We start from the raw sequence: 22,648 nt of genomic DNA, 5'->3' as shown, positions 1-22,648 counted from the left end.
GATCGAAATTGGCATAACTTTTGTGTTTTTTAAGTTAGAAAGATGGGATTTGGTACAGATTCTATTTTGGGAAAAAAAATCTGATCTGCCAATTTTCATAAGGATCGGCCGACTATATACGATCCGCTATATATCTAATAATATAAGATGCGTGGCGCCACCTAGCGGACTGCGACTGAACTGCAAGGGTATATCAACTTCGGCTCCGCCCGAAGTTAGCTTTCCTTTCTTGTTTTTTAACCTATAAAATCTGGGATTATTTATATTGTTCAACTGGTTGTGTAGTTGCAAAACACAAAATCTAATTACTATTATTATTTTAGATATTTTCTGTAGCCAAACCTTATACAAAGCCTCCAAAAGCTTTGTTAGTGAAATTTTACGATGGCGATCTTCAAAGCTATAGTTTTAAAAATCTTATTTATTCTGACATTTTTCGATAATTCTGAGCAAACAATTTACGACTTGACAATAGAAGACGACAACATTTTCTCAGACTGCTACGAAAAGCGCCCTGAATACCTTGGCATTGATAAATTGTTCGATTTCTCAAAACTATCCTATACCATGACTGAAGAAGGAATATTGGTGGATGGTAATATGACTTTTTGGTGGAACATAGACCCGAAAGATCGGTTAGAGGTAAGTAGGAAAAAAAATGTATCTTAATTATATAATTTAACAACTTTTTCAGATTTTATGTTCAATTTCCTATTTTGATCGTGGAAATTGGCAACCAACTATTCTTAATATAAAATACAAAGATTTTTGCGCTACCATGTTCGACCCTAAACAATTTATGTACAATACTTGGGCAAAATATGTTTTAAACGCCGAGTACATAAAGAAAGTGTGCCCCTTACCTGGAGTAAGTATTTAACAAATTATTAAACTGAACGTATCTTCTAAACAATATTTTAAACCAGATAACGTTTGTAATGGAGCCTTTTACACTCAAAATGCAATTTGGTCTTGACGTATCATTTAAACCAGGACGTTACAAGATTATAATTATCGTATCGGCAATAGATGTCGACGGTAATGTTCGTGACAACAAAATTTGTACAGAGGTGAGGGGTACCTTTATAAAATAGTTTTCATATGAGATTCTCATTTTCGAAGAAAAGAATGATGATGAATCGTAAATGTTAGCAATCAAGAACTAAATGTGATTGTATAAAAATAAATATTTTAATAAACTATATAAATAAATATGTATACATTAAAAAATAACCTGAACAAAACTGTATTTTTTTTAGATTATTAAAAAATGTGAGTTGTCCATTTGAATCTAACAGTACAACCTCATTGTATCGTATTTTTAAATGGGTACTAAGTAAAGCCAAACATTAAAAAATCATGAATTTATAATTCGTTCCTGCCAATCAAACATTTTCCGTCACGTAAGATCAGTTTTGGTTTTATCACAAATTGACACAAGATCCAAGAACGAAAGCATGTTTTGTCAAACCTTAAATGTTCTCGTATCATAAAAATAATGATATAGAAAAATTAAACACTTCGTTTTAAATTATTATTTCAAAATAAGTATTTACGGATTTAGTTAAACCAAAAATGTATAAAAAAACCCGAAAGGTATTCCCTTAATATTTTTAAGCCAATGTCAAACCTTTTATGTAGAAAGCTACAAAAGGAGTAGGAATTATAAAATATTACTTTTTCATCATTTACAAAAACTTACTAAACGCAAAATCCACTTAAATTTAAAAAAAACTCATCATTTTATTTAAAAAACTTGTTCCGTGATATAAAATATGCGTCGCAAGTAGCATCGACTTTTTTGCAATGGTTTTGGTTGTTTTTTTTAATAAGCTGTATTATCATGATGTGATAAATATTGCTGTTTATTGCTTAATGGCTTGTTTAGTTTAAAAACACCAAGTCTAATTACTATTATTATGGTAGACATTTTGTGTAGCCATCCCATATAAAATCTCTTTCTCGACCAAAGCGCCCTTCAAATCAAATTTTACGATGGTGATTGCCAAATCTTCAGTTTTAAAAATCTTATTCATTCTTCAATTTGTGAATAATTCTGTGCAAACAATTTATGATTTGACATTAGAAGAGGAACGGATTTTCTCAGATTGTCCAGAAAAGCTCCAAGAGTACGATGTCATCGATAACATGTTCGATTTCTCAAAAATGTCCTTTACCATGACTGAAGAAGGAGTTATTCTGGAAGGTAATTTAACTTTTCAATGGGATATAGACCCGAAAGATCGAATAGAGGTAAAGGGGAAAATAATTAATAATTAATTATGTGATTTCGCTATTGAATTTTAATTTTTAGGCTTCATGCTCAGTTTCTTATTTTGATAGAGGAAATTGGCAACCAACAGTTCTTAATATCAAATACAAGGATTTTTGCGTCGCGATGTTCGACCCCAAACAATTTTGGTACAAATTATGGACAAAAAATATTGTTAACGCCGAGTATGTAACGAAAGTGTGCCCCTTATCTGGAGTAAGTATTAAAGATACTGTTAATATGAACGTACCATCTAAACAATTTTTTTTAACCAGACTGTGCTAATATTGGAGCCATACACTCTGAAAATGCAATTTGGTATTGACGTACCATTAAAACCGGGGCGTTATAAGATTATAATGATCCTATCTGCAATAGATATTAACGGTAAAGCTCGTCGTAAAAGTATATGTACAGAGATCAAATTATCCTTTATCACATAATTTTCGATTTCCTTATTCGAAGACATAAATGATTTATTAAAAAATGATTTATTGATTAAAAAAACAAAATGGTTTTTATTTTATTAAAACTATGTTTATTTTCCATTTATTCTATAATGGTACACTGTTCTGCTATGAGTTTTATTTTAGATTGGTGTCAAACAGAATACAAAAGCTTTTATCGCGTTTTCGACGATTCGGGAGTCCAATGAGAAAGTCCTCAGGTACGCTTTTCAAATCAGACTCGCAAAAGTCGCTGGGATTGCGGTTTGTTGGTGGTCATCATCTATATATCTGGGTAGTGAGCTTATTGCCTACATATAAGCTGTCGAACAGAACTAGATTACCACATCGTTAACCTCTAAGTCGGGCATTCTTCTCATCAGAATTGTGCCCTGGATGTCTCATAAACTCCGAATAAATAATACGAACTAAGTATGGACTAAAATAAATTGTGGGATTTTATCTCAGCTTCCTGGGTCCGGCCTGAGCCTTTGGCAGCTCCGCAGACTTGCGGGCTCCATCTTCCTAATCCTCGTGTTCGTCCCCGAAGAGAAGAGCCTTCGGAGCCTTGTGTTGGCTTCGGAGTCACGGCTGGTGTATTGGTGGTGCTTGTGGATGCAGAGTCCTCGGATTTTATTACCACAGGCTTCTGAGTCGTAGAGGTTTTCGTGCTTGTGGAGGATGAAGAGGACGTTGACGTTGAACTGCTGCTTAAAAGCACTGATGGTGTGGTGGTGCCCACAAGTGGCAGAGCTAGTGGTTGTTCTTGGGCAACATTCTTGGCGCCGGCAATCTCTTCCTGCTCGATTTGCTCCACATGCTTGTAACCTGGTGGAAAGATGGGCTTGAAACCACTCTGCAGTTGGGGATGAAAACTGTCCATATCCGAGCTCTTCTCCGCTGTCAAAGCACTAGCCGTGAGCGACTCTTCAGCCACTTTCTTCTCCTCTGCTTCATCCAGATCGGCCTTAAACGATTTGTAGATCGATTGTCCATCGTTCTGCATCAAAATCTAAGAACAAAATATTTTTGAGATTTTTTTCAAATTTTTCTGGGGGATCCACTTCATAAACGTGAAAAGTGCATGGATGCACAATATGGCCCCAGCGATGGCTAAATCTTGGCCAATTTCTATTCGAATCTTGAGCGGAGTACCTTAAACAATTTGTAGATTGATTCTCCATCGTTCTGCATTAAAATCTAAAACCAATAGATTTTTTTCAAATTTTTCTGGGGGGTCCCCTTCTTAACGGCCCCACCGATGAGTACAGCGATTTGCAGATCGATTCTCCATTATTCTGCATCAAAATTGAATAAATAAAACTTTTTATTATTAAAGATCCGCCAAATATATCCGATATTTGCGAAACCCATTGTGTTATATACGCTGCTACGTAACTGCAAGGGGATATCAACTTAGGTTCCGCCCAAACATAGTTTTCCTGTCTTGTTGGAAATGTTTTTTGTTGTTTTTTAACCTATAAAATCTGTGATTATTTATATTGATCAATTGGTTGTACAACCTAGTTGCAAAATATCAAATCTGATTACTATTATTATTGTACATATTTTCTGTAGCCAAACCATATAAAATGCCTCCAAGCGCTTTATAAATGAAATTTTACGATGGCGATCTTCAAAGCTATAGTTTTAAAAATCTTATTTATTCTGACATTTTTCGATAATTCTGAGCAAACAATTTACGACTTGACAATAGAAGACGAAGACGTTTTCTCAGACTGCTACGAAAAGCGCCCTGAATACCTTGGCATTGATAAATTGTTCGATTTCTCAAAACTGTCCTATACCATGACTGAAGAAGGAATATCGGTGGATGGTAATGTGACTTTTTGGTGGGACATAGACCCGAAAGATCGGTTAGAGGTAAGTAGGAAAAAAAATGTATCTTAATTATGTAATTTAACAACTTTTTTCAGGCTTCATGTTCAGTTTCCTATTTTGATCGTGGAAATTGGCAACCAACTATTCTTAATATAAAATACAAAGATTTTTGCGCCACCGTGTTCGACCCTAAACAATATGCATACAATGCTTGGACAAAATATGTTATAAACGCCGAGTACATAAAGAAAGTATGCCCCTTACCTGGAGTAAGTATTTAACACACTATTAAACTGAACGTATCTTCTAAACAATATTTTAAACCAGATGACGTTTGTAATGGAGCCTTATACACTCAAAATGCAATTTGGTCTTGACGTATCATTTAAACCAGGACGTTACAAGATTATAATTATCGTATCGGCAATAGATGTCGACGGTAATGTTCGTGACAAAAAAATTTGTACAGAGCTGAGGGGTACCATTATTAAATAGTTTTCGTATGATATTCTCTTTTTCAAAGAAAATAGTTATGACGAATCGTAAATGTGATTGTATAAAAATAAATATTTTAATAATAATTGGTTTTATCAAAAATTGACATAGGATCCAAGAACGAAAGCATGTTTTGCAAAACCTTAAAAGTTGTCGTAAAATAAAAATAACGGTATACAAAAATTAAATAGTTCGTTTTAAATTATTATTTCAAAATAAGTAAATAAGGTTTTAGGTAAACCTGAATATTTTTTAGCCAATGTCAAAGCTTTTATGTAAGTCAAAAAATTAAAAATTTTTTTTTTCATGTGAAATCTTTAGTTTCTTGAGTTGTAAAATATTACTTTTTCATCAATAACAAAAACTTAATAAACGCAAAATCCACTTTAATTTAAAGGCTACTTATGGTTTTATTTAAAAAAGTTGTTGCACACTATAAAATATGCATCGCATCGACTTTTTATACCCTTGCAGAGGGTATTATAATTTTGGTCAAAAGTGTGCAATGCAGTGAAGGAGACATCTCCGACCCTATAAAGTATATATATTCTTGATCAGGATTACCTCCTGAGTCGATATGAGCATGTCCATTTTGGGCAATTTAATTTGTTCTGCCAAATTTCATAAGGATCGGCCGACTATATCCGATAGCCGCCATATAACTGAACGATCGGAAATGGCATAACCATACAGCAAGGGTATATGAACTTCGGCTCCGCCCAAAGTTAGCTTTCCTTTCTTGTTTGCAATGGTTTTGGTTTTTTTTTAATAAGCTATATTATCATGATCTGATAAATATTGCTCTATATATCTTAATGGCTTGTTTAGTTTTAAAACACCAAGTCTAATCACTATTATTATGGTAGACATTTTGTGTAGCCATCCCATATAAAATCTCTTTCTCGACCAAAGCGCCCTTCAAATCAAATTTTACGATGGTGATTGCCAAATCTTCAGTTTTAAAAATCTTATTCATTCTTCAATTTGTGAATAATTCTGTACAAACAATTTATGATTTGATATTAGAAGAGGAACGGGGGATTTTCTCGAGGATTTTCTCAGATTGTCCAGAAAAGCTCCAAGAGTACGTGTTATTGATAATTTGTTTGATTTCTCAAAAATGTCCTATACCATGACTAAAGAAGGAGTATTTCTGGAAGATAATTTATATTTTCAATGGGATATAGACCCGAAAGATCGAATAGAGGTAAAGGGGAAAATATATTATTAATTATGTGATTTAGCTATTGAATTTTAATTTTTAGGCTTCATGCTCAGTTTCTTATTTTGATAGAGGAAATTGGCAACCAACTGTTCTTAATATCAAATACAAGGATTTTTGCGTCGCGATGTTCGACCCAAAACAATTTTGGTATAAATTATGGACAAAAAATATTGTAAACGCCGAGTATGTAACGAAAATGTGCCCCTTATCTGGAGTAAGTATTAAAGATACTATTAATATGAACGTACCATCTAAACAATTTTTTTTAACCAGACTGTGCTAATATTGGAGCCATACACTCTGAAAATGCAATTTGGTATTGACGTTCCATTAAAACCGGGACGTTATAAGATTATAATTTTCCTATCGGCAGTAGATATTAACGGTGAAGCTCGTAGTAAAAATATATGTACCGAGATTAAATTATCCTTTGTCAATTAATTTTCGATTTCCTTAATCGAAGAAATAAATGATTAATCAAAAAAATGATTGACTGATTAAAAAAACAAAAAGGTTTTTATTTTATTAAAACTATGTTTATTTTCCATTTATTCTATAATGGTACACTGTTCTGCTATGAGTTTTATTTTAGATTGGTGTCAAACAGAATACAAAAGCTTTTATCGCGTTTTCGACGATTCGGGAGTCCAATGAGAAAGTCCTCAGGTACGCTTTTCAAATCAGACTCGCAAAAGTCGCTGGGATTGCGGTTTGTTGGTGGTCATCATCTATATATCTGGGTAGTGAGCTTATTGCCTACATATAAGCTGTCGAACAGAACTAGATTACCACATCGTTAACCTCTAAGTCGGGCATTTTTGTCATCAGTATTGTGCCCTGGATGTCTCATAAACTCCGAATAAATAATACGAACTAAGTATGGACTAAAATAAATTGTGGGATTTTATCTCAGCTTCAGACTCCGCGGACCCATACGGGGGACATTCCTGGGTCCGGCCTGAGCCTTTGGCAGCTCTGCAGACTTGCGGGCTCCATCTTCCTCATCCTCGTTTTCGTCTCCGAAGAGAAGAGCCGCTAGACTTGTTTCGAAGGTGGACTTCTTGCGTTGTGTTGGCTTCGGAGTCACGGCTGGTGTATTGGTGGTGCTGGTGGAGGCAGAGTCCTCGGATTTTGTTACCCCAGGCTTCTGAGTCGTAGAGGTTGTCGTGCTTGTGGAGGACGTTGACGTTGAACTGCTGCTTAAAAGCACTGGCTTTGTGGTGGTGCCCACAAGTGGCAGAGCTAGTGGTTGTTCTTGGGCAACATTCTTGGCGCCGGCAATCTCTTCCTGCTCGATTTGCTCCACATGCTTGTAACCTGGTGGATAGATGGGCTTGAAACCACCCTGTAGTTGGGGCTGAAAACTGTCCATATCCGAACTCTTCTCCGCCGTCAAAGCACTAGCCGTGACCGACTCTTCAGCCACTTTCTTCTCCTCTGCTTCATCCAAATCGGCCCTATTTATTTTATTTTTCTCGAAGATTCCCTGATCTGTGGTAGAGGGCACTATGTTCCAGTTGCTGGGCGCTGCCGGATTCACTGCAGCAGCTCCACTAGAATCCCCACCCAAGCTCACACTCGGATAGAACGGAGCCATGAAGTCCTTCTCAAAGTTTTGACCCCGCAAGTCAAAGTCGCTGCTCAGTCCTTCCTCCGTCTGGGTATCCTGACGGATCTCATTAATAACTGACGTGGCGAGGTTAATGTTAGAGAATTTCTGACCTTGATCGCGGCGGAAAACACTGGGTTCTGTGGGGGTGTAAGCTATGGCAATGGGCGTTTCTGTGCCAGTTCCCAGAGCTCCAGTGATGATTCTTGGTGCAACAAGCACTCCCGGCACAGCTCCCTGGTTATCGGGATTAAGTTCTGTAAACGATGGATCGGGCTTCTCGATGGGATATGGGAACTTTTCCTTGGGGGGCAGTTGTTGGGCCTTGTTATGCTGCTGCAGAGATTGTGGCTTCTTGTTCTTCAGGATCGGCTCTTGCGGCTGATCACGTATCACGGAAAAAGGAGTGTTTTGGTATTCAGCTGGGGCAGAAGGTGCTTCTCCCTGCATCTGACCTTTTTCTGCTCCCTTCATGGGGAAAACAACATACAGTCCACTGGGGTCCAATTTCGGTTGGCTTAGCTTGGAGGCTTCTGCTTCTTGGGGATCGTTTTCAGCCGTAACTTGGATCTCTCCAGCTCCGGATTCATCACCAGGCAGGCTAACGGCCTTTTTCTGCGACTGCAGCATCTGCAGGGTTACCACTGGCTCCAGTTTGGTGTCTTCAACGCCCGTACGATCTTTGGCTGGGGTCACAGGCTGTGGCGGATCGTTAATCACCAGATCCTCTTCCTCGAAATCTGCCGCAGATTCGGGATCGATTGTTTTGTAAGGTTCCGCTGTAGCCGATGGAGCATGTCGCTCGGCAAGGTAGCCATCGACAGATCTCAATGGTCCAGGACCATGGGGTCGCCTTGGGTACATGTGATCGGGATGGTAAGGCATGTTTTGGCCTCCGTAAGGGGGCAGTCTGTAAACTCTTCTGTTAACTTCACCTCCTGGACCAGGTCCTACCGGGTACTCCGAAATGCGATTCATGGGGTAGCGTTTGTGCAGCATCTGTTGCTGTGGCAATGGCTGGCGACGATGTGCGAACTGCGGAGGAACAGATGGATTGTACGGACGCTGTTGCTGCTGGGGCAGACGAATATTTCCCGGTTCCTGCTTCAATGCAGGTGGATGACCGCTAGAGATCTTTGCATTTGGTCGAAACTGTGGCAGTATGTTTGGCAGGTTACTCGGACGCGGTCCTGTCTGCGGCTTACGGTTGAACTCATTATGGAATGGAGGAGGCGGGCCGGGCGGTCGCTTTCCAGGCGTTGGAGGAGCATGTGGTCCTGGCAAGGTGGTGGGGTATCGTGGGGGTGGCTCCATATTTTGCGACGGTAGCTCGCTATGACCCGGCTGCTGAGCAGGGAATTTCTAGGGATTAAGAATGATCTATAATAAAATAAATTTCTAGCGATTTCATTTAAAAAAAAACTCACCAATACTGGTTTTTGCTGGTTGAGATTTACTACCTCGTGCTGCTGGATCTGCACATTGGCACCACCTGGTGGCACTTCGTCCTGAATTTTGGGGAAAACCACGGGATTCGAGTTCTGAATCTGCTGCAAGCTGAGAGGTTGAGCGTGTCCATTAATGTGTGGTCCTGCTGGTGGGCCTGGCATTACCGCCGAGGAGGAAAGCTCCACTGACTCCTCACCCTGGGCCGGGAATCGTATATTGGTGGACACGAGGAGTTCCTTGGTTTCATCGCCACGAGAGTCTGCTGGAGGAGTTGGAGGCGTTTGTAGAGGCGTGGAAGATTGAGGGTAAGTCGGAAGGGTCTGTTCCTTCACAGGCTTAACTTGTGGTTTCTTGGATGGTCGCTTGTTAGAACCAATTAGCGGCAATTGCTGATACGGACTGGGAGCTTCTGGTGGTGGTTCCTGGTAGGAAGGCGTCGCTGCAGTGGGCACATTTCCGTTTTGATGGAAATTGGAGTTCTGCTGCACATTTGGCATCTGCTGGTAGCTTGTAGGTGGTGCTGATTCCTTTGCCGGTCGCTTGATGTTGCCAATGTCCTCGTTAATCACTTGACCATACTGCACTCCGGGCGTATCCTTGGCAAAAAGTGGCTCCTTTTCAACACTCGGGTGTCCCACGCTCACCTGCTGCACTTGGCTGCCCAGGACAAACGATGCCGACTGCTGACCGGGTGAGATGACCACGTTATTTATTTGACCTGGCACCGGTCGGTACTGCATCATATTTGGTTGTTGCACCTGGTAGGACACGTATTCGTTGCTGTAGTTCTCCTGGCTGCCGGAGATCACCTTCTGATCGCTGGGAATTGGCCGCTGTTGCGGGGATCCTTGACCTCCTGGATGTTGCATGGCGAAGGGCGATGGTTTAGATGGAGCGATGGGTTCAATAAGGTTTCCCTGTGCGTCAAAACCTTGATTCTGCTGATAATTGTGGGCCACATTGGACTCTTCTTCTGCCAGACTGTTGAAAATATCGCTAAGAGTCATGGGTTGCTTGGACGGGGCTGGAATCTGAGGCTGATTAGGTGCCTGCGGTTGCAGTTGCTGATGCTGCAGTTGCTGTTGGTGTTGCTGTTGCAAATACTGTTGCTGATGTTGTAGTTGCTGTTGCTCCATCAAATGCTGCTGCTGTTGTTGCTTTTCGAGTTGTTGCTGATAGGGGTGTTTCTGCTTTTGCTGTTGCTGCTTTTCCAATTCCAACTGATATTGCTGCTGCTGATATTGCTCCTGATATTGCTGCTGTTGCTGAGTGTGCTGCTGCTTCTCCATCTGTTGATGCTGCTGCTCTTCGGCCTGCGTGTTCTTCTGCCCCAGTGTATGATACACATCCGCTGGATCCAAATTGGGAATACCAGTTCCGGGAATTGGACTGAAGGCAGGTGGAGGTGTCGGACCTTCGGTGAAAACCACAGGTGGACTAGTGCTCGAGGTGGTAAACATCTTAGTGGTGGTAGCTGGCTCTGTGGGGAAGATCGGCGCCTGGGGCGTGGCATGATGGGTGGTCAAGGACACGTCATTGCTGCTGGGAGTTGGTCTTGGAGACGATTTTACTGGACGGTGATCTTCCTGAACAAATGGAGGCCTACTGGGCACTGTCGGTGAGTACTTCTTGGTGGGCACAAACTTCTTACGGGTGGTGCTTGTACGCGGTGGTTGGGGCGTTGTAGAAACGTTTATCGGAATTGGTCTGCGCGAAGTAGTAGTATATTTGGCAGCCGGACTGGTGGCCACCGTTGTTGTTGTGGTAGTAGGGCTTGGTCTCCTTGGTGGCAAAGTTCCTCTAGTGGTAGTTGCAGCGGCAGTAGTTGTAGTTGTCGTGGTAGAAGTGGTGCTAGTAGTGCTGCTACTTGGATAATAAGCACCAGCGGTAGGTGTCACAGCAGTAAGTTTTGTAGTTGGGACCGTAAAATAGTTTGAGCTGTGATAGCTGGGCGGAGGCGGGGTGACTGGAGCCACAACCGAGGTAGGCTTCTTGTTTGTGATATAGTTCTTATTACTGCCCTGATACTTAAGATTGGCATACGAGCTGGAAACCAGTGGGTAGACAAACTTTGACGAGGAGTATTTAACAGGCAGGTTCAGAAAATCGTGTATATTTGGCGAACTGGCCCCACTCAGCACGACCTTCTCGTCTGGGTCCACTACTTCATTGACCTCAGGCTGAATTCCCGCTGGTTTTTTGGCGCTAAAGTCCAGCTGTCCTGATATGGGATCCTGTCGAGCATAGTACGGCTTTCCCTCGTTGAAAATCTGATTGGGCAGCACATAACTGGTGGAGATTACGTCTTCCTCGCCGGACACATCGGCGTTTCTGGCCTCCAGAGGCAGCAGGGCGGAGGGAGTCTCTGTGGTCGATTCTCCACTCACCTTGGCTGTCACACTCAGCAGGGCCACCATCAGCACCAAACCGATGCTGTAGCTGCCTCTCATTTTGATCCTCTGCAACGAGAAAAGAGAAAGAGACTCTTTAATTTGAATCATCGATTGACTAGACCTTCCGCCCAAACAGAAACCACTCTTGTTTTCAAAATCTCCACAAGGCCGCTGTCACTTCAAAAGCTTTGACAACGAACCGCTTCCACATTTATGGTGCGAAAATTGCAGCCAGTTGCTGACCGAGATTGCTGATGTTTTCTGCCTCGTATTCGAATCCCGACAGCAACAGAAAAATCAACAGCAGCAGCAGCCACTGCAATTTGTCAGCGAACCGAGCACCGTAGGTTGGTTTAATTGAGACATGACCGTGTCTGCTTCTGGGCGAGAAGTGTTTTGGCCAAAACAAAGAGCCAGTACTATTCGAATGTCGAGTGTGAATTGCGCCTGCGAATTACTGAACGAGATCGCTTTGATTTTCATAAAAAGCAGCTGCTGCAGCATCAGTTTAAGTTGCGGCCAGCAAGCAAATAAAAGGAAAAAGTGAAATTTTACCAAATGTGAGCAGCCAGTTTTTGCACCGAGTGGAAAACCCGTCTGGGAGTTGCTGCTCGTTGTGGTTGCCCATTGTGGTGGTTATGTCAAACAAGCCAAATGCCAACCGACAACCTAGCCTAACCAACAATCTTGGTGGCTATTGTCTAATGCTTTTCAATATTCTGCCGCCACAAAGAAATCCAAGTTCGAGTGGGCCCACTGTGCTTTCGATTTGAAGTGATTCGATTTGATTCGGTTTGGCCCGGTCTTCTGCCGTGACAGAAATTCACTTTCAAAAACCCAATTCAACTTTCATTCAATCAAAATACATCGATAGTGTCACCCAGCCAAAATACCCAACGCTAATTATGACTGACTCACCAGCATCGGTAGAAAAAGCAACATCAATGTCAAAAACTCTGCTCCAAAGTCAAGGAGCGAGCTAATCGCAGCGGCCCGTCAATCAAGCGGCCAGTAGAAATTTATTCAAAGAGCTGGGGCTGGAGGTATCTGAATCGTTTTGGCCAACATGGTTCGTATACGAGCCTCAAGAATCTCAAATGAAAGTGCAATTGCGGCAATTGCCGTGGCTGGTTATTATTATGGTCTAGATTTCCTCTCGATTGCATGCTGCATGTGGCACGAGCAACCGAAACAATTGCGACTTTTATTTGCGGCTCGTTTTGTTACCAACTTTCATTCGAATTGTCAATGAATCGGCCACAGTGCCTTTAAATATTCTTGAAAGCCAGACAAAATGTTATGCAAATGCCTGGCTCAATTTGGCAAGCAATTCATAAGGCCAACTAGAACCTGTATCAGCAGACTGGCTAACTGGGTAATTGGGTCACAATTTAGGAACTTGTTTACTTTTTCCATCATTTTTTAATGTCCACGTCTTACACAGACAAATACACAACTCGCCTGACAACACGTTCGCTTTTATCAGTATGCTAATAAAAAATATCAACCTGCCAGAAGAGAAGCCGAAGAAGAATCTTTGACAGTGGTAGCTGTTAAAGAATCTACTCCGCAGCGTCCTGATTGCAGATGCCCGCATGGCAAATAAAAACCTGTCATTCGTTTCGTCGATCGTTTAATAGCACGCGCTGGCCTCTATGTGTGCGGCAAACGAAAGACTTTAGACACAAACTTCTTGTCTTGTCTTGTTGACAAGCCGTTGAAAACGTGAACGTGCTTTTCATTGCACATCGCAGCCATTCCATGCAGATCTGATTAGCCATGGTTGATTGCCACTTTCCATTATGAATGTCGCCAAAGGAATTTCTGGGCGGCCACCGCCACCACCATAGCCATCATAGCCCCCGGCGAAGGCAGCATTTTCATTTTCATAATTTACGCATCTGGGTCACTGTGCTAATTGTTTGTAATTATTATTCAATATATGTATGAGGCGCGGCTTTCTTGTCGTGTAGAAAGTGCTAATTTAATTAAATTTAAATACAAAAACGAGTTATAGTCTGTTGGCTTGGTGTCCAACATCCAAGATATTCAGAGGTTCATTGAACCGCTTCGACAACTTCGTCTGACCCAGTTCCTTTCAAAGGAAGTCTCTGGAGGATTATTGTTTTATCACTTCCTTGTCACCTTTTACTTTCACATTACACAATTGGCCGTGGTCTCCGATTAACTCATTTCGCCCGCAGTTCCCACAATTATAATGGCAAAGCTCATAAACACCATAACTTTCCTCAATCCCGCCCGCTGCGAGGTGTCACTCTTAAAAGAAAAGAAGACACCCCGAAAAAGTCGCACGTCTATTACGAACCTCAGCAATTAGGTGTAATTTTTAATGGCACAGAAATAGTAGCAATCAAAAGCGTGGTAAACATAATTACAACTACAAAACGAAACACATAATAACGAAAATACTTAATTCCCCCCTGCAGCCATTGTTGACAAAGAGCGGTAGTATAGCCAGCAGCAGGGTCATTAGACAAAGTTCGGAGTCGAGACCACTAGACTGGGCTCTAAACTGTCTCTAGCAAGCTGATTTACCAGGGCGAAGATCGGCGAGGGGTCCAGCGCTTTCCTACGTTCCTTATATTTCTTTCAATGGCGCGGCCAGCAGCCGCAGCAGCTGCAACTTTCACTTTTGGCAGCCAAAAATTTCTCGCTCAGCTTCTGAGTGGTGCTGCGCGATGTGGTGCGGCGCCAGAGAGAATTATTTATGGCTTAACGAATTTATGTCTCAACTTTAACCGCAAGCGAAAGAAACGCACAAGCGGCAAAGTAGCCAAACCAGAACGGTAGGACGCAAAATAAAAATAATTAAATTCAGTGAAATTTTTGGTTGTATGTGAGGCAACTTGTAGTAATCCACAAATACCTTCTTGCAGTCGCTGTCGAAGACTTGCCCGCCGACCGGCGGTCTGGCTCACGTTTTTTGTTTATTTCTTCTGTGAATCAGCCAGGCCGGACCAAGCCAAGATACCAGACCCCAACCAGGGTACAAAAACTGAAAACCAACAACGGCAGCCGCGAGAGAAGCGGGCAGAAACAGAAACCCGTGTACGTAGCTGACCCCGTTAACGATCATTGGACAAACAGTCAATGGCGAGTACGATGGAATGTGGACGAAGGCTGGTCTTCGTTGAGGAAACCCTATGTTTTTGGCATCCCACTCTCGCCAAGATATTTAAATGCAACAAATAAATTTTCATATTTCTTTAGGATTAGCGTTTTCTTTCATGAGGGGTATTATCTATTTAATTTACATTTTTTAAATTTTGTTTTAAAAATCATTCATAAATTTACTTCCATTTGGATGACCCTAGGCGTTTTATTCCATGGTCAGCTTGGAATTAGTCATTCGAATTAATTTGCATTTCTTTCTGGCGAAAAACGAAAATGCGAGACAAAATTTCACTTTTTAAGGTGCGTAATCGCTCTTGGCCACACACTCACTCACAAATCCGTGGTGTTGATCTCCGAGGCATGGTATTTGCTAAAAGTGCCAAGTGCACACACCTTGGCTATAGCCCCGTGAGTCATTTGAGTGGTGCAATCTCGAGTGATTTCGAGCGAATTCCCAAAACACCCATGGCTAAGGAAATCCGTGAGCCATGGCTCAAATCGGATTTCCGCTCTCTCGCCGTCCAAGAAAGAAAGTGACGCCCACATGCTAAATGGTGATTAGCATATAGAAATGCATAACCCCATTGGCCAAATCAGGCGGAATTCTTTTGCCCAGAAAATAAACAAAATAAAAACGAATAACGACGAATAACTAAAAACTGAAAATCAATAAACCAAAATAGCCAACGACCGCGTCTATGAATTGGCAACGAAAGTCAAGGCAACGTGCCTGAAATCTTAATTATAATACGCATTCGCAGGTTCTTCAAAGAGAAATGGTGAAATTTGAGCTTGCCTCCGCGCCAGAGTGTGAAGTTCATGCCGAGAGCACTTCAAATGCCACACACACAATCTCGAAAGCTTGAATTTGTTGCTATTATATTGGATTTAATGAAGTCGACGCCAGACGAAATTTACAACAACTTATGGCACCGCACGAGGAAATTATGCGCAGCACACATGAGCAAACGATATAAATTTTACAATGGAAATGCTATTATTAAATTACTGTCCGAACAATCAAATGGAAACTGCTGCGCTGCTCAAGTGCTGATTTAAAGAAAAAGCGTACATAAAAGCACACCAGCGTTGAGTGACAGCCATGGCGATGGAGCTAAACGCGGCTAAACTGCAGGTGCATAGAAATTTAAAAATTTCATTTTAAAATATTATAATTTGCAGTTGGGGATAAATGAATAATTTAAAAATGTTTCCAATATGATTCTCCGAGTGTAGCAGCACGAGTAGTAGGCACAAATAAAAAGGAAAGTGCTGAGGATAGCTGGCTTAAGAGACAAATTCAGTGAGCTGAGATAGCACAGATAACCGAGTGATGATTGACTATGTTCGGGGCTGCATGTAGCCCATTTGCAGAGCAGAATCACCTCACGTCTCCGGCCTGGGAAGCCAATAAATCTTTCAAGGCTGTCAGTACGTTTTTGGTGGTAGAGTGTGACTTCCTCGGCAAGGAAGAAAACGCCATATTCGGTCAGATCTTGAACGTGGGGAACGCTCATAGGTAATTCGGTTTAGGCCTGCTGCCTCTTCCAGCTCTTTTATGGTCACTTGGCTTTTTGGCTCAGTCGGCTGGTTAATGGAATAGCAATCGCAATATAAATTGCTATTGCAACTGCGCCCGCGCGTGCCATCAAGTAAATGGGTTGGCTCCAAGTTCTGTTTCTCTTTCTGATTCCGATTCCGCTTATAGCCAAGAATATAGTACGATTCTGGTCTGCCGGTCGGTTTGCCAATTTAGGCCGCTGCCGATGACTATAAATCAGGCGGATGACTCCTTTTGGGAACGCTGCTCCGACCTTTTGTGAAAGTAATAAATTAACTAACGGTTGCCCGCCAATTGATCTCGTTATCTCTTCGTCTGTGTATTGAATAATCCGCCGCGGGAGCCCAGTGCATAATAACTAAGATCGCGGCCAACACGCAACCAATTGCGGATCTCATGCAAAGTGTGAATTCATTACCAGAATTTCATTTACAGTACTTTACATAACGCCAATGATGGTCAATGAACCTAGCAAACTTTTGGGTAGCGAAATGCGGAATTTCGGAGACATTTTAGCGTCAATTACCATATGGGTCAAGCGAATTTGATGGCTTGAAAGTAGATCAGCCAGATGCGGGCAAAAACAAAAAGCATTTCTTGTGACCATCAGTTGCTTATTACACATAATTGTTCTACAGAAAGCTGAGCAAGTTTTCAAGTTTTTGCGTCAAGTGCCATTTTTCAGATGTGCAAGGGTCGGCGACAGCAAAAAAAAAGTAAGTCGCAGCGAGTGAGGAAGCCTCGAACAAAAGACTTAGGGCACAAACTCGAGTGGGTTGTTGGGCTTGCCCTGATTTCCAGCCAGTGACCAGCAGCTGCAGTAGTCGGGCCCTTTTTCTTCGTTTTTGTCGGGTTCAGCATGCTAATTAGCTGCAACCGTAATGGCCGACATGCATTCCTAACCGCTTAACCCACAAACCTTTTCCGTGAAACGGTTGATATCCTTGTTCAAATATTTCACCAATAAACTGCTTTTTTTCAATTAATTTGTTTAAATAATAAAGTTCACAGAGCCACAAGAACACACACGGAGAGAAAGGTACTGAGAATACCCACAAATTACCGTTTTTGCGATTTCCGTTGCCGATGCCGTACGAAATTCGATTCAATTTTCCAAACACGTCTCGCACTTTTCTTTTCTCTCAGGTTCAATAATGGTTTTCAGCCTACAGCATTTGCATTTCTCTCGCGGAAGAATTCTCCAAAGAAGCTCACGACGTCGCGTCCGTCGCCTTCAACGGCCTGGCACTGAATGAAGTTGCTCGGCGACAAAAGAAATTTTTATTAAAAAGAAAGCATAGCCAGCTACACCAGCAGCAGCAGCCGCCGAAGAAACGGGTATCAGCGGTTGGAAACGGTTAACAGAGCCGCCGGTAACTGCCAAAAGGTGGTGGAAATTCAAAAAGCTACCAAGCCAAGCTACTGCAGTGGAACTTTTTAATTGTCGAATGCAATCCGGACATTTATGAGCCGCTTCCGAATTATCTATGCTGTGAGCATTATAAAACAGATAACGGCTTGAAACGGTATGCCTAAATCTAATTTTAACCAAAATACACTGAAATATCTGCTAATCCAAAACAATCAAATAGGCAGAACTCTTGGTCGCCATAGAAAATGATTGAGGTCTCGAATGAAAGCTGACCAAGCCAAGAAATTAAGTCGAAAGAAAACGCTTTTTATTTTAAAAATCGCTCAATTAAGCCCTAATATCTTATAAAAAATCAAACTTAATGCCAAAAAAGCAGGTGCCTAATGACTTTAAGCACATACTTAACTTGCTAATGTTACGTGCAGTTGAGGAGAGAAGACGCTGCCGAACCGGCCAAAAGAAATATTTTGGTGGCTCAGAAGAAACGCCACCAAACTTCCAAGCAGCCAGCAGTGAAAGCGGAAGCACTTATTATTCTCTCTATTTTGCACCACAGAAAAAAGCCATGGACAAAACGATGGAACGACAACAGCAATCAAAGCAATACTTGTAATTACTTCATTCACCAAACGCAACCGGAATCGGATCAGGGCCACAAAGTTTTTAAGCGGTGGCGAATAAAAATTGGGCATTAAATAAGCGGTGGAAAGCTGGTGTCTTTTGCTTATAGACTAAACAACTCCTGGCCAATGTTTACTCGTCCGATTTTGCTGATTATTATGTAACGAAATTATAATATCAGCTCTAAATGGTTAAGGTAAATTGATTCGAATTTGAAAGGGGTTTCGGTTCATAAACAATGAATGCAATCTGTCATTAAAAACTGCTGACGGATCTCGAATTGTTTTACAATTTGTTATCCACATGGCTTAAAATAGACATCCCTAAGTTCCAAATATACTACTGTAATTCTGCCATTTATCATTCCTACGAAGTTATCTAATATTGAATTGCATTTATTACATTACTCATCAACGTATTCAAAACAGAACACACTATAGGCCTTAATAAATAAATAAATTTATTCTTCGCTCAACTTTAGGTAGAAACTAAATCCAGCTTATAATCCAAATTTGAATACGATCCGTTTGATTTGTTTGTTTGCTGCTGGGCAGCAACCAGTCACTAGAGTTCGGTCTCTCATCAAATTAGCCGGTGTATGTAGGATCTTATCGTGCCTGGTTAAAAGGGTTGTCGGGGGATTTGTTCCACTCCTTCATAAGGAGTTGCTTCCATTGTGACATGCGGAGCGAAGGGTTCTCGGCCTTAATGCGGGGTAGATTGTTAGCTTCGAAAGTCTTGTAGGCGGCACGCATTCTCTTCTCCGGATGCTTATCCTCTTCGTCATTTACACTGTTTGAATGAAAATAATACGTATATATGATTGAAAAATGGTACAGAAGAGGAACACTCACCTGAGCACCACCAAAGCCTGGTCAATGTTTGTGGCCACATCGGTATCGGCCAGGGAGCGGTTGAGGTTCTCCTCAACGACTGGGTTTTGGACCACTACTCGAGTCGCCGCCGGCTTGTTAGCTTCGTTGATGGCGTCGATTACACGTTGCTTCTTTTCCATTTCCTCGAGGATCGCCTGGCGGTTTATCTTAGCCAGTGGCTGCTTGCGCTGGGTGTTGATGGAACTCATTTCCTGGTCAAGCAAAGCTTTGGACTCAGCCTTCCGTCTGACAGCTTCCACCCGCTTGCGTTCCTCGTCGTCTTTTCGCTGTTGCTTCTTGGCTAAGTTCTTGTCATCGTCTTTCCACAGTCGGTCCTCCGCCTCCCGGGCCTTCTTTTCCTGTGTCGCTTTCTTTGTAGCCTCCTTTCGCTCTCGCGCCTCCGCGGCCTTTGAGTTGATTCCCATTTTCTTCGGCATGATGTCTTAAAATTGAATGATTTTTCAATAACAAACTTAATTTGGTTCTGCAAGGAGCAATGAAAAGTAATGTGATATGCGCATATGTTAGAATAAAGGACATTTCCGTACCTCTTTTTAAAATGGAAGCAAATATTATTTTTCGAGGGTCACTGCAGATATATTCTTAAATTCGTCAAAAATCAAGGAACAGGCCAAACCCTGGCATGTTGTCTAAAACCTTTTTATTTTTATTATTGTACATCTGATTCTTGAACGGAACTAATTCCGGAACTAAACAAATTCCAGTTCCATCTTCGATAACTAGTTATCGATTATTTTATACAAATACTAAATGCATTTAATACTAGCTGATACAACGTCATCCCTGGCAACCTATTTATTGTTTACAAATTAACAAATATTTAAAAGTACATAAATATCGTTAAATGGATATTCTTAAGGCAGAAATTGCTCGCAAGCGAAAGCTTCTCGAGCAGAAGCAGCTGGTGGACGACAAAAAAAAGTTTTTTAGGCGCGGCGATCTCAACGCTAAGGACACAGAAGAAGTGATGCAAAAAGTGGGCTACAAGAAGCAGGAATCCGTGGAGGCGAAGGGCCAAACAAGCGAGGGCGCCTACAGCTTTGTATCCGATGGTCAAAACATACTGCCCCGCACGGAAGTTATTCGCCGACTCAGGGAACGGGGCGAACCCATTCTTATATTCGGAGAAACAGAGCCAGAAGCCTTCGAGAGGCTGCGCCAGTGCGAAATCTCGCAGCCAGAAGCAAACAGAGGGTTCAGAAACGACTTCCAGGAGGCCATGGAACAGGTCGATGCAGCCTATCTGCAGGAGATGTTCGCCAATACGCCAACCGCAAAAGAGGATAAAAAGTTGGATTTTTCAGAGTTGGATGAGACCGTTTCGTGGGAAAGCATCCAGACAATGGCTCAAAAAATGGGACGCAACAAGGACTACGACATGGATGTGATCATTACACTTCTGACATTTTTGCTAAAGCTATGGAACGACCAAATAGCCAACTACAGCAAACACGAAAAAATGTCCACCAAAGTGAAAATGACGCGCGTCATTTACACGCAGACGAAGGAGTATGTAAAGCCACTCTTCCGCAAGCTGAAGCACCACACCCTGCCCGAGGACATCCTGGATAGCCTGCGGGATATCTGCAAACACTTACTCAACCGTAACTACATCTCGGCAAGTGATGCTTATCTGGAGATGGCGATAGGCAACGCTCCGTGGCCCATTGGTGTCACCATGGTGGGTATTCACGCTCGTACGGGCCGTGAAAAGATCTTCTCCAAAAACGTGGCCCATGTCATGAACGACGAGACGCAGCGCAAATATATCCAAGGCCTCAAGCGACTGATGACCAAATGTCAAGAGTACTTTCCAACGGATCCCTCCAAGTGCGTGGAATATGTCAGCAAGAAAGAACGCGAATAGACTCGATTTGTAAATTATTCGTAATTTAATATCAACACCGTATTTGTAATACCAGAGAGCAAAGGTTGGGTATCAGACACAAAACATAGACCTATTTCTTTCCTAGCTCAGCCGACCGCTGCGAGGATTTTTCCACTGCGTTTATCAGCGTGGCCCTGAAATTAAAAAATGTTTATGTTACTTATAGATTTTAAACATAAATCTTTTGTAAATAAATCCGTTAATTTAGAAAAAACATACCTTAGATTTCCCTTTTCCAGCTCGTGTACTCCCACTATGGTGGCTCCGCCAGGAGAGCAAACTTCGTCCCGTAGCACCGCCGGATGCTTCCCAGTGAGCAGGACAGTTTTGGCTGCTCCCAGCAATGTTTGGGCGGCGAACTGGATGGCCATTTGACGCGGTACGCCCTGCTTGACTCCTCCATCTGCCAGAGCTTCAATTATAGTATAAACAAAGGCAGGACCACAACCTGCCACTCCAGTGCAGGCGTCAATCATCGACTCTGGCACCTGCTGGGCCAGTCCAAGAGCGTTAAGCATGAGGTGTACCTTCTCCAGGTCATGGTGTGTCACCCGCGAGTTTCCTGTATAAACTGTGCAGCCTTCGCCCACTTGCATGGATGTGTTCGGCATGGTGCGGATTATTTTCAAACCAGAGTTATCCATGAAGTCAAACTTCTCTTCCAGAGTTTGAAGACTCGTACCGGCTAAGACGGACACAATAAGCTTATTGGCGTCCTTGGCCGAGGGAACATGCTTGCATTTGAGCTGAGTGGTACATGGACCGAGCATATGCGGCTTCACACAAATAAAGACAATGTCTGTGTGTTCCAAAACTTCGCAATTATCGTCGGTAGTGGTGGCTCCTAGCTCCCGCCAGCGCTGAAGATTCTCGATGTGAGGTCCAGATGCAAGCACTTGGCTTGGCTTAACAATCCCACAACGTACGAGTCCAGATCCGATGGCAAAAGCCATGTTTCCGCCTCCGATAAAGCCGATGCGTTCGTCCAGCTTGGCCATATTTTAAATATTAAAGTTTTTTTGGGAAGGGGACCTTTCTTAATCGGTTCTTAACTGTACTTTAAGCAATCTATTGATTGTTAGATAACTTGGAATCCACGAGTACCAATTGTATAGTCAATAATTGCGTGAAGCTGGATTTTTATCGCTCTTCTAATCAATAACAGCTGTCAACTGCATGGGCGTTACAGAAAACACTTCGGATCTTTAAGGGGGGTGAAATATGCTTAAAAATAAAATTCCTTTTCATTATCAATACATTTTTATCGAATTAAGAAAACCTTTTTAAAAGTATTCCATATTCCATAGTAAAGTTCCATATAAAAAAGAATAGAATTTAATAGAATCACTGTGGCGTTTTAACAATAAACTTTTAGAAGCATTCAAAGCCCCTCGGGTAAATAAAATATTTAACAAAATGGTTCACCCAATTTTTTATATTTAAA

General features: G+C 41.9%; 6 protein-coding genes across 9 annotated transcripts; 3 read left to right on the top strand and 3 right to left on the bottom strand.

Annotated features, from left to right (window-relative positions):
* The first annotated feature begins 1,958 nt into the window (after positions 1-1,958).
* On the top strand, positions 1,959-2,759 carry LOC116656581. 2 transcript variants are annotated; one of them, XM_032456349.2, is made up of 3 exons: positions 1,969-2,253; positions 2,315-2,488; positions 2,548-2,759. In XM_032456349.2, exons 1-3 carry the CDS (start codon positions 1,996-1,998, stop codon positions 2,713-2,715), a joined length of 600 nt encoding a protein of 199 aa, XP_032312240.1. In that variant the 5' UTR covers positions 1,969-1,995; the 3' UTR covers positions 2,716-2,759. The 2 variants fall into 2 exon arrangements, with proteins under 2 accessions (XP_032312239.1, XP_032312240.1); XM_032456348.2 differs by lacking the exon at positions 2,548-2,759 and having other exon boundaries at positions 1,959-2,206; positions 2,315-2,407.
* Positions 2,760-3,108: 349 nt separating this feature from the next.
* On the bottom strand, positions 3,109-17,691 carry LOC6501369 (bromodomain-containing protein 4). Of its 3 annotated transcripts, XM_032449728.1 has the most exons (4): positions 17,491-17,691; positions 9,317-11,797; positions 7,189-9,251; positions 3,109-3,181 (listed from the first exon to the last, which is right to left on the bottom strand). In XM_032449728.1, exons 2-4 carry the CDS (start codon positions 11,786-11,788, stop codon positions 3,178-3,180), a joined length of 4,539 nt encoding a protein of 1,512 aa, XP_032305619.1. In that variant the 5' UTR covers positions 11,789-11,797; positions 17,491-17,691; the 3' UTR covers positions 3,109-3,177. The 3 variants fall into 3 exon arrangements, with proteins under 3 accessions (XP_032305619.1, XP_032305618.1, XP_001955090.2); XM_032449727.2 differs by lacking the exon at positions 3,109-3,181 and having other exon boundaries at positions 6,795-9,251; positions 17,347-17,691; XM_001955054.4 differs by lacking the exon at positions 3,109-3,181 and having other exon boundaries at positions 6,795-9,251.
* Positions 4,288-5,246, top strand: LOC6502622. Its single transcript, XM_032449729.2, has 3 exons — positions 4,288-4,602; positions 4,656-4,829; positions 4,888-5,246. Exons 1-3 carry the CDS (start codon positions 4,345-4,347, stop codon positions 5,053-5,055), a joined length of 600 nt encoding a protein of 199 aa, XP_032305620.1. The 5' UTR covers positions 4,288-4,344; the 3' UTR covers positions 5,056-5,246.
* Positions 17,692-18,863: 1,172 nt separating the features above from the next.
* LOC6501368 (coiled-coil domain-containing protein 124) lies at positions 18,864-20,004 on the bottom strand. Its single transcript, XM_001955053.4, has 3 exons — positions 19,844-20,004; positions 19,275-19,779; positions 18,864-19,212 (listed from the first exon to the last, which is right to left on the bottom strand). The coding sequence occupies exons 2-3, from the start codon at positions 19,730-19,732 to the stop codon at positions 19,029-19,031; spliced, it is 642 nt and encodes a 213-aa protein (XP_001955089.1). The 5' UTR covers positions 19,733-19,779; positions 19,844-20,004; the 3' UTR covers positions 18,864-19,028.
* Positions 20,005-20,070: 66 nt separating this feature from the next.
* Positions 20,071-21,420, top strand: LOC6499215 (pre-mRNA-splicing factor 18). Its single transcript, XM_001955052.4, has one exon. The coding sequence runs from the start codon at positions 20,161-20,163 to the stop codon at positions 21,181-21,183; it is 1,023 nt and encodes a 340-aa protein (XP_001955088.1). The 5' UTR covers positions 20,071-20,160; the 3' UTR covers positions 21,184-21,420.
* LOC6501367 (pyrroline-5-carboxylate reductase) lies at positions 21,186-22,519 on the bottom strand. Its single transcript, XM_001955051.4, has 2 exons — positions 21,424-22,519; positions 21,186-21,338 (listed from the first exon to the last, which is right to left on the bottom strand). The coding sequence occupies exons 1-2, from the start codon at positions 22,200-22,202 to the stop codon at positions 21,275-21,277; spliced, it is 843 nt and encodes a 280-aa protein (XP_001955087.1). The 5' UTR covers positions 22,203-22,519; the 3' UTR covers positions 21,186-21,274.
* Positions 22,520-22,648: the final 129 nt, after the last annotated feature.

The sequence above is a fragment of the Drosophila ananassae genome, chromosome 2L (genome assembly GCF_017639315.1).
Source record: "Drosophila ananassae strain 14024-0371.13 chromosome 2L, ASM1763931v2, whole genome shotgun sequence".
NCBI lineage: Eukaryota > Metazoa > Arthropoda > Insecta > Diptera > Drosophilidae > Drosophila > Drosophila ananassae.
This window is presented reverse-complemented; position numbering and strand designations above follow the sequence as displayed.